The sequence below is a fragment of the Manis javanica genome, chromosome 10 (assembly GCF_040802235.1).
Source record: "Manis javanica isolate MJ-LG chromosome 10, MJ_LKY, whole genome shotgun sequence".
Classification (NCBI taxonomy): Eukaryota; Metazoa; Chordata; class Mammalia; order Pholidota; family Manidae; genus Manis; species Manis javanica.
In genome coordinates this window covers 102,350,206-102,367,712 of record NC_133165.1, presented here as the reverse complement: position 1 = coordinate 102,367,712, position 17,507 = coordinate 102,350,206, and the positions used below count along the sequence as shown (strand labels likewise).

Here is a 17,507-nt window from a genome sequence, read left to right as displayed (position 1 = left end):
AGAGAACGATCTTTCCTCTTAAGTGGATTCTTAAGAAGGTGTTTTTAATCACATATCAGTAGATGGAAAACAAATGGTAAATTCATGAATTGAAATGCCTGATTTTTTTTAACCATCCAAGAAAAAAAGGGATTTCACATAGTTTGCATGTCCTAACAAAGACTCAGTCCCTACTTGAGTGTTACCATCTTTAACCAGGACAAGGCTCAATTTCAGTTAACAAGTGCTATGCTTGACCGCAGGAGTCCAACCATAACATCGACTCAGGCTTGGCTAGTGGTTTTTCTTACAGTGGAACCTGCTGATTATAGAGTTTGATATCACATCCTAAGACTTACATATTTAGAAGGCTTAATGATTATTTTGATTGTCAAACAATAACTACAGTCTTTGAGATATTGTAATAAAAATTTTTTGTAAAGGAAATCGTATTTGGAGTTATAATAGCCCAACATTACTGCCTCTTTGTGGTCAGTTACCTTTTTTAATAAAATGGATATCATTTCAATTGTCCCCCCTGCCCTTTTTTTTCCCAAGAAAGAAATATTTTAATATATGAAGATGTCAAATATTCTCAAATAATTCCAAGAATTCACCAGAATCTTTACAGGGTAGTTTTGTGCCTCTGTTTTGAATTTCAATTGTTCCCTTTTCCTGACTTGTTAAGATATTCTCTTAAAGAGAGATCCCTAACTGGAGGAAAGCAGATTTCTTTATAAAAGCTGACAGAGTAAGAATGATTTTCTACATGTAGACTGAAATGGAACTTTTTAGAGAAAGGTGCTGGTGTTCTCCTTTTGTCAGGCTTCCTTCTCAATTTACTATGAAATGGGAGGTCAAGAAACAAGTAACACAGTCCAAGAAAAGTGTGGTGCCACTTACCCATGCAGTCTGGGCCCCAGTGGCCTGGACAACACTGGGGCTGGAGATAGTCCTTCCTACAGATATGACGGCATCCCGGGAGAGCCAGTGACAGTGTTCTGACCTCAAAGGTATACCTTTGCGGGGAAAGACAGGACGTTAACCCATGATCAGAGCAATCTAGTTAAGTATTAAGAAAGACCTAAATAAAAATCTAAGAATATCCCACTGTCCAGAGTTAACTGAGTGGTCAACTGTCACATATACCAATTCTAGGTCAATTAATGTTGGGAAACTTCTATTAAAAGTGATGATTTTGGTTTTAGAATATATTGTGGTCATGTTAAGCAAAGGTGGATTTAAAATAGTATGATATAACAGTGTTAAGATTTCATCTCATACACAGTAAGAAATAGTATGTACTAATCCTTCATCTCTGAATTAAAAATGAATTCATTGAGTATTAACTTCTAAATTAGTAGAGTGAGTAGATAAATTTTGTTTACACTTGAGTTGCATGGCTGCATGCGTTAGCTGGTAAGTAGAACTGCTTGTTAGTTTTTGTGAAGATTAGCCTTGAATTATGAAAGTTTTGAATCAGAAGAGGGTTCAGGAATATAATGTTCACACAAAATGCATGAAGCTGTAATTCATTTGTCTCCCTTCCTTGGGTTCTAATTAGTTGTAGGATCTATAGGATCTATAGCTGGTTAGTAAGGTGACTGTCAGACCCAAGGCTTTTTAGTCCATGTTCTCACCAGGACACTTTCCAAATGAAACAAAACCCAGATTTTCAAAATAAAGAAGGGCAAGATAAAGGGAGACTGTTTATGTGCAATGCAGTGTAGTCTACTTGCATTAAAATGTGTATCAGTAACAATCTATGTTTTAGACTTAAGGTTATAGTTATGAGTTACCTAAGTTTGGGCTCAATGTAGTCTCAAAGTCAGAGAAAATCATGGAAATACATTGTAGTTTTTGAGATGGGATGTTTCAGTTTGGATTCACAACCCCTTACATTGCGAAGCTCAAGCATACTTATATTCTCATAATGAGTACCTGCAATCGCGAACCCCTACTGTGCCATTGGTGATCTTGGTGTAACCATCTGGGCAGTTCATTCCAACACTGAGTGAACAGGATCGACACTCAGTTCTAATTGTAAGGAGAGATTTCTTATCACATCTTTTTGTCTGTGAAAACATAAAAAAAATTGTCAAGTTGCATTAGTAGAACCTCAGTTAGCCAATCTTCTCCATTAGCTTCATGGCAATGGAATGACAGGATGGCAATGAAGTTGATTGTTTATGACTGGTGGTGAGCTGCTTGCAATCGTATCTGGAAAGAGCATTGGCAACAACAAGCAATGTCTGCCATGGCTGTGGTGAGGGAAGGGGATGCTTGTACTACCCATTTGCCATCACTGATCTAAAGTCTGGAGTCCAGCAAGGGAAGGTATGTCACTATATACACATATCCACACGAGGACCCTGAAGTATGTTGCAGAGTATGCAAATGGAAGATTGTTACAGGAGGTTATTCAAGGTCAGTTGGTCATAGATCAACAGGTGTCAAAGCTATTCTTTCAGCACTTATTCCACAGGTGTTAAATGCTCTGAAGCTTACAGTCTGGGTGCTAAATGCTTCTCTGAAGCATTTATTTGCTGCTCCAAAGATGTTTGCAATCTTTTGATTATATCCAGTTAGAATGCAGGCTCTGTAAGGGCAGTGATTTTTTTCTGTTTTGTTCTCTGCTGCACTCCAAACACCTAGAATTGTGTCTGGCACAAAGTGGTGCTCAGTAAATACTTGCTGATTGAATGAATGAATTGTAGGAAATCAGACAGACACAGTAGAAGCCTTCTCCTAGCAACATCAGGTGGCAGAGAATTAACTGCTACAATGAATAATGCAGACCCACTTTGACCCTGTCATCAGGATCCCTCCTTGTTCACAATGCTGGTGCTCATCCTACCAAACCCTCCCTTTTTCAAGTTTCCTTCATCTTCCCATTAAGCTTAAGAAGAAGCAGTTTCGTACAAGGAAGAGAGCCTGAACTTGGGATTCAAAAGACCTAAGCTTGGAATCAAGCTCTGTGTCTTGCTAAGTGTACAGTCTTAAATGGATATCTTCAACTTTGTCATCACCTGTAAAAGAGAAGATATTGATAACAAATCTCCAGGTTACCGAGACCTTTAAATGATGTCATGTGCAAATTGCCTGCCCTGCACCTGGAACATGGCAGGCAGTGAACGCTAGCTCCTGCAAGGCTTCTCTCTCCCCACCCCTTGTTTTCCTTGTTGCCTCTCCTGACAGGAATGCTCTTTCCCTCCCCCTTGGCTACCCAAGCCTCATATCCTTCAAGGCCCTGTTTAACACCTCCACTTGCACAAATTCACACTCATCTCTCTCTCTCCTTTTTGTTTTTTTCAACTTCTACTCTTCCTGTGGTTGGCCAGTGGAGCACATTCTGTTGTCTTTGCTTGCCATTTAAAAACCCTTTCTTTTTAAACAAGAGGACCACCACTCTTATTTCTTAGTTATCCCATGGGCCCAGTACCAGGTTAGGGGTGTTGGGAGTGTCACAACTACTTTACGTTTATCGAAATATGAGAAGAAACCTTCCGTTTACAGAGCAATTTATGGCTATGCATACTTCCGAAGGCATCATCTTATTTGATCTCGGCCAGCCTTAAGGTAAGTAGGGAAAATATCATCCTCATTTTGAGGGGAAGGGAGGCTCAGTGACTTGCCCAAGGTCACACTGTAATTAGTGGTCTTCCAATTCCTTGATTAGTCATTTCTCATCCCTGTACACCGTAGAATGGTGTATAGAAAAATGAAATCTCAGTTTTTCCTGGCAGCTTTCATTTTTTAAAATTTTATTATTATTTTTAAGGTATTATTGATATATACACTTATGAAGGTTTCACATGGAAAAACAATGTGGTTATTACATTCACCCATGTTATTGTGTCCCCCCCAAACCCCATTACAGTCACTGCCCTTCAGTGTAGTAAGGAGTCAGCTTTCAAAAAAATAGCACTGGAATGCTCTTCATGGAATAATAATAAAAGCCACCCTTAGCTATAGTGTGAATTAACTCCCTTTAATAGTCATGGCATTGCTAGGTTTTTTAAAGTAGGATTTTCTTTACATTAGGGTTTCCCATTTGGATAAGCACATGAGATGGCATAACTTTGTCTTTTCTTTTCTTAGTGTGTTAGATTTAAAACTATCTTTTCAACAAATTCCTTAACCTTCCAGTTCACCTTTTTGAATGGAAAGGCTCATTCTGTCTCTCATGTAGGCCTCTCTGAAAGTGAACTCATCTTTAAACATCAGTCAAGGCCTGATTTCTGTGCTAACAGCAAGCACTCAACGATGAAGGTGATGGTGAATCGAATTGCTGCTGTTTGTGGGCCCTGTCTGGGGAGACACTGGTAACTTGCTCAGGTTGGACAGCTGGTAAGCTCTGGAGCACAAGGTCTAGTCCTTAGAAATATCTGCTAAACAAACAAATGACACCAGAATTCAAACTCACTGTTCTCCAGCCTCAGAGCTGGGGCTTCAACTATTATGCCATCTTCCAGTGGTTTCGTGAAAAGCATTATCAGGGTATCATCAACAGGAGTAAAGTGGATATTGATAAAAATTTGCCTGGCACAGATGCAGAATCATATTTTAAGTTTTATTAATAGAGCAGGAATCCTATCTAGTGAAGTGCGTTTTAAATAAATCACTTGGATTGCCTCTCTCATACCCCTCTTTTCAGCTGAGTTTGCTGTACATCTGATATCAAGTTGCTCTTTTAAGACAACTCATGTGAGCCTGCCCGAGCAGCTGGCATGCTGATATGCTTCATCAGGGCTACTGACATGACTGCTGTGGGTACTTTTACTAGCTTATGGAAGGTAGAAGGGATGAGTTCCTGATGCATTTTGTAATACTGTGTTCCTTAACCAGATCACCCAGCGTGGAATTCCCCAGAACATTTCTCTACTCATCTCTCTACAGCCATTGTCATTTTCTACATTCAGAATGATGCAGTGGGAGGTATTTCCAGTGATGAGACTATTAAAACAAAAGAAAACAGAATAACAGGATGCCAAAATCAGCCATGGAAAGAGGAATGTTAGCGCTAAAGCCAGAGAACCTAACAAGGGTGGTACAGAAAACCAAGTGCGCTAGCACACCTTCCGAAAGGTGGTGTATCACCGTTAGGATTCTGTTCTCCACAATCGTCCAGATAAGTACTCTTGACCCCTGGCAACATAGGAAAGCCGAAAGCTTTTGAACACATCGTGAAAATTAACAAATCAAAGGAAATGCAAGTCTCATCTTACCTGCTCCGTAGCTTCAGTCAGGGAGCAGACATTTTGCACAACCAATCCGAGAAAAAGAAGTAATACATTTTGTAGCATGATGAGGAAATCCTTGCTCCTTCTGCTTGCTGGGCACCTGTCAGAACTATTTTGTTATTTTAATTCAATCTGATGAGCTCTTCGTGAATTCTTTCTCATTTCAGTGTTTGCTTGTAAATCCTTTCCTTTTCCTGGATTGAACCAGATGATATGTGAGATCTGCCTGTAGGCAGGGACAATGGCAAAGGCAGGGGTCGTGGTGAAAGCTGGCCAGTTGCAACTGTATATATGTCCAGGATGAATGGCAGGATTTCCTGAAGGGGCTGAGGCAGAGAGGTGATCTGGAGTTTTTGTGCCTCGTAAAACTTGCAAGAACATGCTCCTGCCTCCCACGGCTCTGCCCATCCCACATCTGGTCCTGTCCGCTCCTGGACCCACAGCCCAGCCAACATTTTTGCAGCCACACTATGCAAAACCGCAAGCCCCTCTATCTGGCTGCAGAGGGCCAAGCTTGCTGTCAGGTAGTATCTGTGGCAGTGCCTATGTATGGATACGTCCCACAGAAGAAAAGTTGCAGAAGCTTGGGTCTGACTTGGAGGAGGTAGCAGCCTCATCAGGTGCGGTTAGCAATCTACTGCAATAAAAGGTCTGCTGATGCTCCTCTTTTCCCCTCTTCCATGTCATGTCAGTAGCCAGTAACAGAGTCCATAGGTCTCATTTTACTCTTCAGTGCCTGGACCTAATGCCACCTCTTCAGGGAAGCCTCCCTGTTCTGCCCCTCTACCACCATCTTGGAGACCCTCCCAGCATTTTGCACATAAAGCTCCTAGAGCCCAGTCACACCCATCACAAGTCATCTGACTCTGTGTCATCTCCAATGCCCTCATTCCTTGAGGACAGGGCCAAGCCTTTCTCTTCTCTGCACCCTTAGCAGCCTAAAGCAGAGATCTGCATTTAAAAATAATAAAAACAAAGACTAATAATGAACATTCGTTGAAAACTTGCTATGTGCTAGTCCTTATTCTAGACCTATCCACAGATTAACTTGCTTAATCCTCACAACTCTTGGTGAAATAGTTAGGATTGTTCTGTCCATTTTACAGGGGAGGAGAATGAGCCAGAGAGTTTAGGCTACTTCCCAAGGTCACACAGCTAGTAGGTGGAGATCCAGTTCTTAAACTGTGCAGCTCCAGGGCCAGTGGTGTTAATCACTACCCTCTATTGCCTAAAACAGTACATTTTAATGCATAAATAAATAGCGGGTGGTGTACCAGTTCCAGTGACAAAATGGAAAAGTGTCAGCCCCAGAACCAAAAAGGATAAAGTATGGATTTATCAACAAGACAGGCAGATGAGGGTATGTCTTATAACAGTGAGTTAATTGGGAGATTAGGCAGTTGAGAGACTAGTTTTGGTGAATTAATCCTCTCTCTGCAAAGTCTTTATTTGAATTTTTGAAACATGGTATCGATCAAAAATTTAAAAAACTTCCAATACAAATAGGCCCTCCAGTGGCTAACCCAGAGGTCTGAATGAGGAGATACCAGGCGTGGAAGTTCTTAAAATCCCTTGGTTTGGTATGTTTCAACTCTGGCTAAGAATCCTGGAGGATCTTAGAAAAAACCCCTCCAATATACAGGGGGCGCTACTCCAGAACAATCAAGTCAGAACTTCTGAGAGTGGGGCACAGAAGGAGGATTTTTCAAAGTTTCCTGGGTGATTCCACTTGCATGGGATGATTGCTCAAGGTAAAAGGAACTATATTGTATGAAGCCAGTGAGATTTTGAGGTTTATCTGTTAGAGCAGGTGTGTTACCTTCACTTTTTTTTTACACCAGGGACAGAAGTTGGAAACTTCTTTCCGATTCTTTTCTCTCTGTAGGATATGGATAAATACCTGGGACTTGGTGAAGTAATAAAGTGAACCCATACTTCTATTTTCTAGATTGTTCTGGGAGATGCTGCAGGAGGTGCTGGGGAAGAATTCTCAGGTAATTTGTCAAACCCTGCCTCTGGTGTCCCTTTCTTATGCGTATAAACAAGCTCATTCACCCACAAAAGGTTCTGAGAAGTTCTGCAGCAAAACATGATATTGCAAAATCAAACAAAAGCTGTTCAACTTCACTTAAAACAGTATTCTCCAAATGTTTTAGATTGAGAGATGCTCTCTGCCTTTGCCGATTAACTTTAGCAAACTTCCAGATACGGGGTTCTGTTGACCTCTCTTAAGGAAATACTGTCCTAGACTTTAGCAGGTTGAATAGTCTATTTTTAAACTGTCAGGGATTAGAAGGTAACCTGCCAGTGGCCATGAGGACCCCACAGTCTAGGACTTGTTCATACACTTTATTAATAAGTTGCATTTTAAACAAAATACATGTACCTTACATGACTTTGTTTAGAACTTGTTGAAATAGTTTCGTTAATTAATTTTATTTCTGTTGGGCTCATTTGACTCCTTTGAACAGAGCTTCCTCACGTTATTTCAAACTCCTGCCACCACTTCCCCCAAAGGCAGAGTGCTGAGAATGGTGCCTAGCGCAGAGAGCATGCTCAATCTCGCTTAATCATTTTTATTGCATCTTTAAAATATGCCAATGTCATGAACAGCAGTAACAAATCTGTACCTTAGCCCAGTGTAGCTCTGTGCTGGGTGTGGATTTCCTCCGTCCCGAGCTGCCAGGGTTCTGCTGATCGGGGTCTCTGACGCGTAGGGCTGGCCCTTTCTTGACTGCCCTCCGTACGCCTTTTTGCGGATTGTTATGATCTCTGCCTCTAACCATTCAAAGTTGGTTTGAGGTAAAGGTTTTCCAGCTGCGTTTCACAGGCAGTTTGTTCTCTTCAATATCCCTTAATATGCTGTCAGTCAAGACCTGGAGCGGCCTTCCTCTGCTCAGGGCCGCCCTTTCGCTCTCTCACTGCCTCCTCCTTGGGTCCTCCTTGATTAGCACTTGCCTCCTGTGCCCCTGTGATCTGCCTTCTGCAGTGGCAACTAAGAGAGTCTTTTTTTGGGCATGAGGATTAATTTCCTGCTGGGAATCTGCAGAGACTTTTCCACATTGGAAAAGGCAGAAGAGGGGTAGGGCATTTCCAGGGGAGCACGGTTACGCATCCCCTGTGGCCGCAGGAGTCTGGGGCTAGCTGCTCCCTTCTCTGCATTGTGCTGGTTACTGATATTTTTGTCCTTGGTCATTCTGAATAATAAAGCACGTGTGCTTTGAGCAGCTTGCAAAAAGGGGAGTTCGTGTTTACCACCACCACCATCCTCACAAACTCCCGCATAGCTTTTACATGTGCCAGACACTTTTTAACTCTTTAACTCCACTTAATCTTCACCACAAGCTATGACATAGGTATTATGCTCTTATTACTATCCCCATTTTGCAGAGGAGGGGACAGAGGCAAAGGGAGATTAACTGGTCGAAGGGCCCAGGCTACTAAATGGTGGAGCAGGGATTTGAACCCAGGAAGTGTGGAGCTGGAGGTTGATGCTGAGTTGCTCACATGAGGTGCTTTGGTTCTTGAATCTTGAGCAAGGTCCTCCTGGTGCTTGTGGGACAGCTGACAGAGGTAGTGTTTATGCTTCCAAAGGAAAACAAACCTGTTTATGTGGGGATCAATAGTTTCTTTTTGCTGTTTTTGCAGGAAAAAACAAAGGCTAACAATTAGGATCTAAAGTTAATTTTTAGGTTACAATTTAATTTCCATTCTCTTAACATTTTTTTCTAGACCAAAGAAGAAAAAGGCCACAGAGGAGCAGCTAGGTTTTGATCTCCCTTGAGTATCAATCTAGAAAATTGAAAAAGTTGCTTTAATTGTTTCAGTAGATCCAATAGCATCTAGAATTTTACCAAATGAAAACAGTGTTTTGGGAAGTAAACATTTAGAAAAGGGGAAACAATAGTTAAGTCCTTGAAAACTTCCGGTGGCAGAAATCACTGGGAACTGTTTGGAAATGCCTCCCACCCCTTTGCAGACCCCTCTGTGCCTAATGTGGTCCTTGACAAAATTTAGATTCTGGCTGACATGGAACAAAAAGAACTAACAAAACTGGCTTTCAAAGCCTCAGTTCACAATTTCAAGTAGTATTAAAGGCAGTTTCCTAGGAAGAGATGGATTTTTCTGCCCTGGCTTTTGGATTTCATGCTGAGTAAGCATCTTCAGTGGAACCCAGTTTTATTATACAAATAGTTTGGTGTTAGAGCCACCGGCAGATTTTTGTCTACTCATTGGGCAAAATTCTTAGCACCTGAAACATCCTGGCTGGAGTGCAAAACACTATCTTTTTTCCGTCATATCTCATTGCAATATCGAAACAATACAACAGCTATTTCTATTTTAAACATAAAATTACTAGAAAGGAGTCCACATTCTCCTTTACTCAAAAAATATCTCTTGTGCTGATATTATGAACAACATTGAATTCTTTTTTTCTTTGTTCTTATCCCTTCTCTCCCTTGGGTAAAAATAGCTTGTGTTTTTCTAGATCAATGGACTTAACAAATTACACTGTGAGTAGTCTATAGTTTTCTATCATGTTTTGAAATAACCTCTGTTTAAAAGTCTTCAAATGAAAGTCTAAATGATATATTTCATTTGGCCTGATTTGTATAGGTAGCTGTCTCAAATACCCACCTAGACTTCGATTGTGTAGATAGTGTTACATCAATAGGTCAGATCTATCTAACACGGTGATTTTTTTTCTTTATTGCTATCACACTGCCATTTTACTTACCCATTCATTCATTCAACATTTGTTCATGGAATGCCAGACATGGCTCTGGGTCTGCGGACATAGAAGTGGATGAGCCACATTGCATTGGGCATTATAGCTTCTCTCATAGTTTTGCCCAAATTATTTCACTTAAGCTTTATTGCAACCTTGTGAAACAGACTGGGCAGAGAGAGTCATACCCTGAGTTGGTAGATGTGAAAATGGAGGCATAATGGAATTGACTGATTTATTCAGTCATTAAAGTATGAAGTAGTAATAGATGCCAGGTAATCTTACTGTAGTCACATGCTCTGCCCTTGATGGCAGGCCACCATGCTGATATGTGATGCCTGGAAAAATGAATGGGTCCTCTGTGGGTCACTGTGGCCCATCTAATTCACTTATTAAAATGCTGAACTGGATTGGATGCTATTTGTGCTCACACTGAGACAAAGCCATGGCTGCAGAAGTCCTGAAGAGCAAACACAAAGAATACGATTGAGATTCATACATGGCCCAGAACTGACTGAGTGCTGGGTCACTGATTCCCAGTGGTCTGTTGCATGGTGTACTGGTTTTGTCTGTGGCGTAGCATAACATATTAGATGGTTGGGGCTTCCCAGTCTGTGTAAAAGGACTGAGCCATGCTCTGGGAACAGGTACCACACCAGCTCTACGGAGCACATGGTAAAGCACACACCTGCCAGTCATCTCTCCATCTTAGTGACTTGTCTAGGTCTGGAATGCTCTTCCCCCTAAGAGCCACTTGGCCAACTCCCTCATTTTATTGAAGCCCTGTGTTCAAATCCACTCTCCCCATGAGCGCTCTGCAGACTATACTATTGAAAATTGCCACATGCCTCTCTCCAACCCTGGTACTGCTGCTTGCTTGTATCCTGATCTTATTGCTTTTCCTCGGCATGTATCACTAAGTTCCTCTACAGTTCATGTGCTTATGTTCACTGTTGTCTGTCTCCCCAGTTAGAATATATGCTCATTAAGGGCAGGGGTTTTCATCTGTTTAGTTAACTGATTTATCTCAAGTGTCTGCAAGAGTGCTGGATATATGTAAGTACTCGATACAAGTGACTGACAGAATATCCCATGGGAAGTGAGATTTTCTCAGCTATAGAGATGAGCAGATTAGATTATTCAAGTAAAATATCTCTATCCTCAAAACAATTTTATTAAAACATACTTTCATTTAAACAAAAATTCCCTGAGCCACCTACAGAATCAGTTCTTTCTGCTCTTGATGCCGCTGAGCTCTGCCATCCTAAAATCTCCTTGCTTCTTGGTGAGTTTTTTCAAATCTTCCTCTGTTGGATTATTTTTTGATGTCTGGGAAATCAAATTCTTGCAACTGTGTTAAGTATTTTTCTATTTCTTACAAACGAAGTGATTTTCATCCACAAAGTCCCAGACTCTTTCCGTGTACGATGGATATTGGTTCAGAAAAGAGACTTGGTTCCGTACACACAAGAGTCTGGCTCTAATTCTTCCTCAGAGTTCTCATCCTGACCTTGAGCAAGTCTTTTAACCTATGGGATAAAATATGGGGGCAGGACGACATGATGTCTGCGCTCTCCTCCATGTTTACAGGACTGTAAAATATTTCTTTCCATGCTTGTCACTCTAAGGGGATTTCTTCCTCTCCAAACTTCCCTAAACCTTCAGATTTTTGGTGGTTGGCTTGACATGCTGGGTGCATCCTAAAGGAATAGAGGTAAATTATTTTCTCTCTGAAGTAATCCAAAATTGCTCCAATCTTGCAAATTACTTTCTTGAAGGAAACAGAAACATTCTAAGATTTTGAGGAAAGGGTGGTGGGATATAGTCAAGCTAAGATTTCTTGCCATGGTGGTATTTTGCTCAAATTATTTCATTAGCGTTCAGAGGCAGATACCAGGTTGAACCAGGGCTCAAGAGATTATGGGTTTGGGCTGAAATGTTAGGTCTCTAGGTAGCACATCCATGGGGGTTCAGGCATTGCCTCTCTGCAGTGCCTCCCAGCCCACAGAAAGGGCTTAACTAACAGATGGGTAAATGTCCATGCCTTCACCTGGCCCCGAACACCCCTCCTGGTTCCCCTCCATCATGCTTAGAGAGGGTGCTTAGAATCAATGCCCCCGGGTGTTATTAGGAACTGACAGGGCAAAAGGGCTTCCTGCACACTCATCAGATCCTGGCCTTTTTAGGAGTCAGCTTTCCCAAGCCGGGGATGTGTCCAAACACGTGTATCCCTGTGCTCCTGACCCTTTCCTTTTCCTTTGTTAGTTGAAATCTTTCCATGCAGCCAACATTCTTTTTTTTTTTTTTGTGATTTTGTTTTTCCTTTTTGTGGAGACCAGTCAGCAGGTCCTGCTTCAGGCAAAACTGTAAAGTAGGCAAAGTTTCTCTCCAGCTTCCTCCCTACTTCCCTTCCTGCCTTCCCCTTCAGTCATTCCATCAACCAGAGGCCAGGCCACCTTTCTGGGTAGGATGTCATTTCATGGTGACATTCTAATTCCTAATTAGCCTTCATTGTTCATTAATTCATTATTTGGTATTGACATCATAATTTTTGGTATTTAATGATCGTAGTGAACATTTATCCACCCAACCGCTCAAGTCACTTTTGTTTCTTCTCTTTGCCTCACTGCTGATGCCGCAATTCCTATTCTCCCTCCAGTAGAATCCTATTACGAATCTGACCACTTTTCTTTGTCACCTGGAATCAGGCCGCCGCAATCTCTCGCTCACATCATCACAGTCGCAGAAGAGCGTTCAGCCTGACCTCCCTCCTTCCGACCTGCCCCCACCTGAATCTATTTCTCAAATAGCAGAGGGTTCTTTCAAACTTAAGTCAGATCAAGCGTTCCCAGTTTAAAACTCTTGCGTAACTTGCCATCGCACTTTCAGTCAAGCCCCCGGCATCGTGCTGGCTTCGGGTCCCACCTGGTCCTGGCTCTGGCCTTCCCTCTGGCTGCATCCTGAGGCTTTCTGGAAGGCACTGTGCTCGCCCAGCCTGCCTGCATTCTGTATCTCCGACCGCCCCCCACCCCCGTGTTAGTTTCCATCTTTGGCATTTTTAGTAGCTGTTCCCTCTGCCTAGAATGCTCTTCTCTCTGATTTTTGCCTAGTTGATTTTTTTCTTGTCATCCATTCTCATTTAAATATCGCCTCGCAGAGAAGTCGCTCCTGATCACGCGAGCTGACGTGCGCCTCTGGCCATCCACAGCGCCCCCATTTACTTCTCTGCACGGTACTCGTCCCAAGTCATGGTATCCTGTTTGTGATGATCTGTCTTTCCCACAGTGGAATGTAAGCTTTGCGAGACTGATGGGGAGGAAGAATTTTCCTCTACATCTCAAGGTTCCTCTAGTTGGTCTAAGAAGCAAGTGGACACAAGACAGATCCACAGGAGGAAAAAATCCAACGTCTAATTCGGAGTGCATGGAGGCCCCAAAATGAAATGAACACCCAAAGGAATGACCCAGGCAGGCAGTTTTTATACGTGTTAAACAAGGAGACAATAAAACTGTGAGGAATTGATAGGACTTCCTCCTTGGGAAGATGGTTGTAGAAAACTTACAGAACAAAGTCAGAGACAGAGTGTCTACGTTTTCAGCAAGGTGGGTTCCTGGGGGCACATATGCCTGTTATTGGAGGTGCTAGAGTCTGGGTGGAAGAGCCCTCTTAGCAGTTTGTATTTTTAAAAAGGCCTCTTTCCCTTTTTTTATTCCCCTTCAGTCTTAGGTGATGGGAGGCTGTGTTTACTCTTTACTGATATTAAGATTTATAATCTCAAGAGAAAATATGCAAGTTCTTTTCTTCCTAAGTTTTGGGGTAATTGCTATTTAAAACTTATCTTTCTTTTCTTAAGTACAAGCCAACTTTGTTTTAATAGGCTCATCTTTTATAATACCTGCAAGTATTTGGAGAGGAATAGGGGAGGTGGGGATTGGTGAAGGCTGGTGGTCTTTGTGATCCATCTCTAGTTGGTAGAAATTTGTAAGACAAAGACAATTGTTTCCACTATCTCCAAAGAACTGAGTTACATTTTTAATATCAAGGGACTGCCTCATCTTTTAAATTAAATTTGCCTCTTTATATTAGGAAGATTTTTAACTAAGATGGGAGTCAAAGGATTTATGCTTTTGTAAAGTCTGTATAAAGCATTTGAACAAAAGCCACCTTTTGGACCACACAATTCCATTTTGGCTTCTATCAGCCCCTGAGCATTGGCCTTTTGCAGATCATTTGTAGGAAGGCATAGGAGAAATGCTGGTTATCTAGAGTGTGTGAAAGGGGGTTTTCCCCAGGGGGCTCTCTGGTCTGACTAATAACCATAGTGCGGCCATGGGCTGAAAGAACTCTCAGCCGTCAAGAGTCTGTGTGAATGGGGTTGTGAAGAGGCATTAGTCTTTCTAATATTTATCTAAATTTAGTAGGAGCTTCTGAAATTGGAAGTAAAAGGGCTTTATAATTCAAAAGATTTGCTGTCCAGGGGACATGAATTTTTTTCTTTTTGGTGGTTGTGGGAGGAGGTGGAGGGGTCCAGGTTACATCTGTAAAGGACGTTGCCTAGGAATGCCTGAAGCTGGCAGAGCCTGGTTAGAGCCCAGGAACGAAGAAGTTGTAAGAAACAGCAAAGCCAAAAGGAGCCTTACTGCCAGTCTCAGGTGCTTCTGCTAAAATAAATTTACTTCTTGGATTTTAGTATTTATCTGAGTAGTCTACATATTGTGAACTTAGAGATGAAGCCAGAGCATTCTCTGTAAATCTTAGAGGGAAACGGAAACGAAAACAGGCAGAGAGGGCGCGATTTTAAGGGGCTAACAAACAAAATCCAACCGAGTAAATATGAAGACCTAATTAGCTGTATGGTGTGATTCATGAAATGAGCAACATCCCCTATGGCAAGTAGAGAGATACTCTGAGGACTTGTACAAAATGCCCTGAGGAGTTGTATAAAAAGGTTTTTATAGGAAGAAGGGTGGGGCCCAAGGCACAAATGCCACCAATATTTTCTCAATAAATTCAGAGAGAGAAAAAAGATCCTCATCACATGTCCAGAGAGATTCCAGGAGGTAGACAGGGTAAGAAACTTCACCTTCTATGGGCTGTATGGCAGAGGTCCCAGGATATCAAAGCCATAGGATTTTCAGAGCAAATATCCAGTGGAAGTTTATCCTGCTGATTATGCTAAGTGTTGAGGAGGAAAAATTTTCCTCTACATTTCAAGGTTGCTCTAGCTGGTCCAAGACACAAGTTGACACGAGACAGATCCACAAGAGGAAAAAACCCAAAGTTTAATTATGCACGCGCTCATGGAGACCCAGAGAAATGAGTCAAGGCAAGCAGTTTTTATTCATTTTAGACAAGGAGACAATTAAAGTGTGAGGAATTGGCAGGGCAAAGAAAACTCAGTTTGGGAGCTTCCATTAGCAAGGAATCCTAAATAGCATTTGGGCTGAAGAAGTAAATTAGTAAATAAGTAACAAGGTTTGTTTATACAGCCTTGTGGGCTCTGAATCACCTCCCTCGTGTGATAAGGGTGTCTCTTTACCTCTTTGTACAGGGAAAGGAGTTTTCGCATGGGAGACTGATTTCCTGATTTCAGTAGGTTCTGAGGGTCAGAGTATTCCTCTTGCACTGGCTGTTTCTCTAATCAATTTAATTCGAAATAATCAAAATGTCTAAGTGGCACATTTTGGGGCAGCCTGCCCTCCCATAACCCCCAAGAGAGCAACTTTCCATAGGCGTTTTCCCAGTGCCTAGAACAGTACCTGATACATAGTAGACAATCAATATATTGTTGAATGAATCTGTAAGTACTATGTGCCTGATACTTACCATATCCTATACTACTCATCCTCTCAAAATTCCTGTAGGGAATGTACTATTATTATTATCAGACAACGGAGGCAAGTAGAGATCTTTAAGTAAGGCTGGCTACATAACTTGTGGGGGCAGAATGAAAATGCAGGGCCCCTTGTTAAAAAAAACTATTAAGAATTAAAAGAGAAAGAGAGCAGGGCAGAGTAAAAGGGCTTTGGGGAGCTAGGAAAGGTGTATGACATCGGGCAGTCAGGGTAATTGTCAGCGAATAGACGGAATGTGAGAATGACTTAATGCTAAGTGATTATCCAGAAGGAGCATTTCAGTAAAGGGAAACGAGGGGGCAAATGCCCTTAGGTGGAAGTGGTAGTAGGCGATGGAAGGTAAAGGGCCTTGGTGAGGATTCTGGAATTATTGGAGGGTTTTGAGTGGAGGAAAGACATAATCTAGTTTTTATTAGGAAACTGTTGTTGGGGAAGAAAAATTTTCTCTAACCCTCAAGGTTCTTCTATCTGGTCTAAGATTCAAATTGACATGAGACAGATGAACAGGAGAAAATAAAATTTAATACATTATGTATAAGCATGAGGTTCCAAAGATGGCTGGGCAAAATGAATTATGTAGGTCATCCTTCACTAAGGCGGGAGGAGTAGGGGTCTGGGACTTCACAGGGGAGGAATGCAATTCATAGGAAGAGTAAAAGCAGTAAACATACTTGACAAACAGATATGTGCTGGGCCTTGTAGAAACAATGCAACATGACAGGAATTTTAACAAACAGATTTTGTTAAATTCCTCCCTATCTACCACCCTTAGTTCATATTATAGTGAAGTTATCTACAGCTCTGTTCCTGAAGCAGCTTCTCTATTGAAATTCTTTTAGGCTTTGAGGGGGAAGGTCAGTGTTTCTTTCTGACTCTTTGCACCTTGATGTTTTTCAGATTGTATAATCTGAAACGCACCTTGTATAATCTTGGGTGGCCTGCGCTTGGCCCCTGCAATATCATCCCAGCTGCTGTGATGAGACTAGATGAGACTAGGAACAAGTAAGACTTGTCGGCAGGCGTCTACAGCAAACCCGGTGAGAGATGAAGGTGGATCAAACCATGGTGGGAGCAAGGAGGGGGTGCGAGAACAGTGAGAAGCGGTCAATTCTTGATATATTTCACAGGGGCTGCCAGCAAAACCTGTTGGTAGTTTGAATGGGGGCGGGTGATTGAGAAAGAGAAGAATCTAAGATGACTTCAATGCTTTTGGCTTGAGTAACTCAAAGAATGAAGTTGCCATCCACTGAGATGGGAGGGAGGTGAGTAATGCAGGGTTTTGTGGGTAATTCAGGTTTGGGTAGGAAAAGTTTGAGATGTATATCAGGTAATCTAAATGGAAATGTCAAGAAATAGTTGAATAAATGAGAGTTCAGACATACCTGAGCCTGGGCAGGATATACACAGTTGAGATTCATCTTCACTAGAGGTTGTATTTAAAACCTTGGGACCAAATGCAAGAGTGTGGACTGATACTGTCTGGTATTAACAGGCACAGTGATATTAGGGGGACCCTGATGTGAAGAGGTGCAGGAGAAGTGGGTCAAGGAGGAGGGAGTTGAACTATGTGTGACTGAACTATGACCAGAGACCGAGTAAGTCATAGTTACTTACTCTGATGTTCTCTCTGTGTTTGAACTCAGCAATGTGGAGATTTTTGGTGAACTTCACAAGAGGTCGTCCTGCACTATTGCTGCAGAA

At 41.9% G+C, this 17,507-nt stretch overlaps 1 protein-coding gene across 7 annotated transcripts in view; it reads right to left on the bottom strand.

Annotated features, from left to right (window-relative positions):
• The window catches only part of STAB2 (stabilin 2), a 142,480-nt gene extending 134,113 nt beyond the window's left edge, over positions 1 to 8,367 (bottom strand). For 2 of the 7 annotated variants that reach the window (XM_073213726.1, XM_073213730.1), the window contains exons 1-3: positions 7,853 to 8,362; positions 1,921 to 2,054; positions 883 to 998 (exon numbers count right to left, since the gene is read on the bottom strand). In XM_073213726.1, the coding sequence (XP_073069827.1) occupies positions 883 to 998; positions 1,921 to 2,054; positions 7,853 to 8,008 (406 nt within the window). In that variant the 5' untranslated portion in view covers positions 8,009 to 8,362. Of the gene's footprint in view, positions 1 to 882; positions 999 to 1,920; positions 2,055 to 5,207; positions 6,174 to 7,852 lie in introns of all 7 variants that reach the window. The other 5 variants (XM_073213728.1, XM_073213727.1, XM_073213729.1 and 2 more) reach the window with 5 other exon arrangements.
• Positions 8,368 to 17,507: the final 9,140 nt, after the last annotated feature.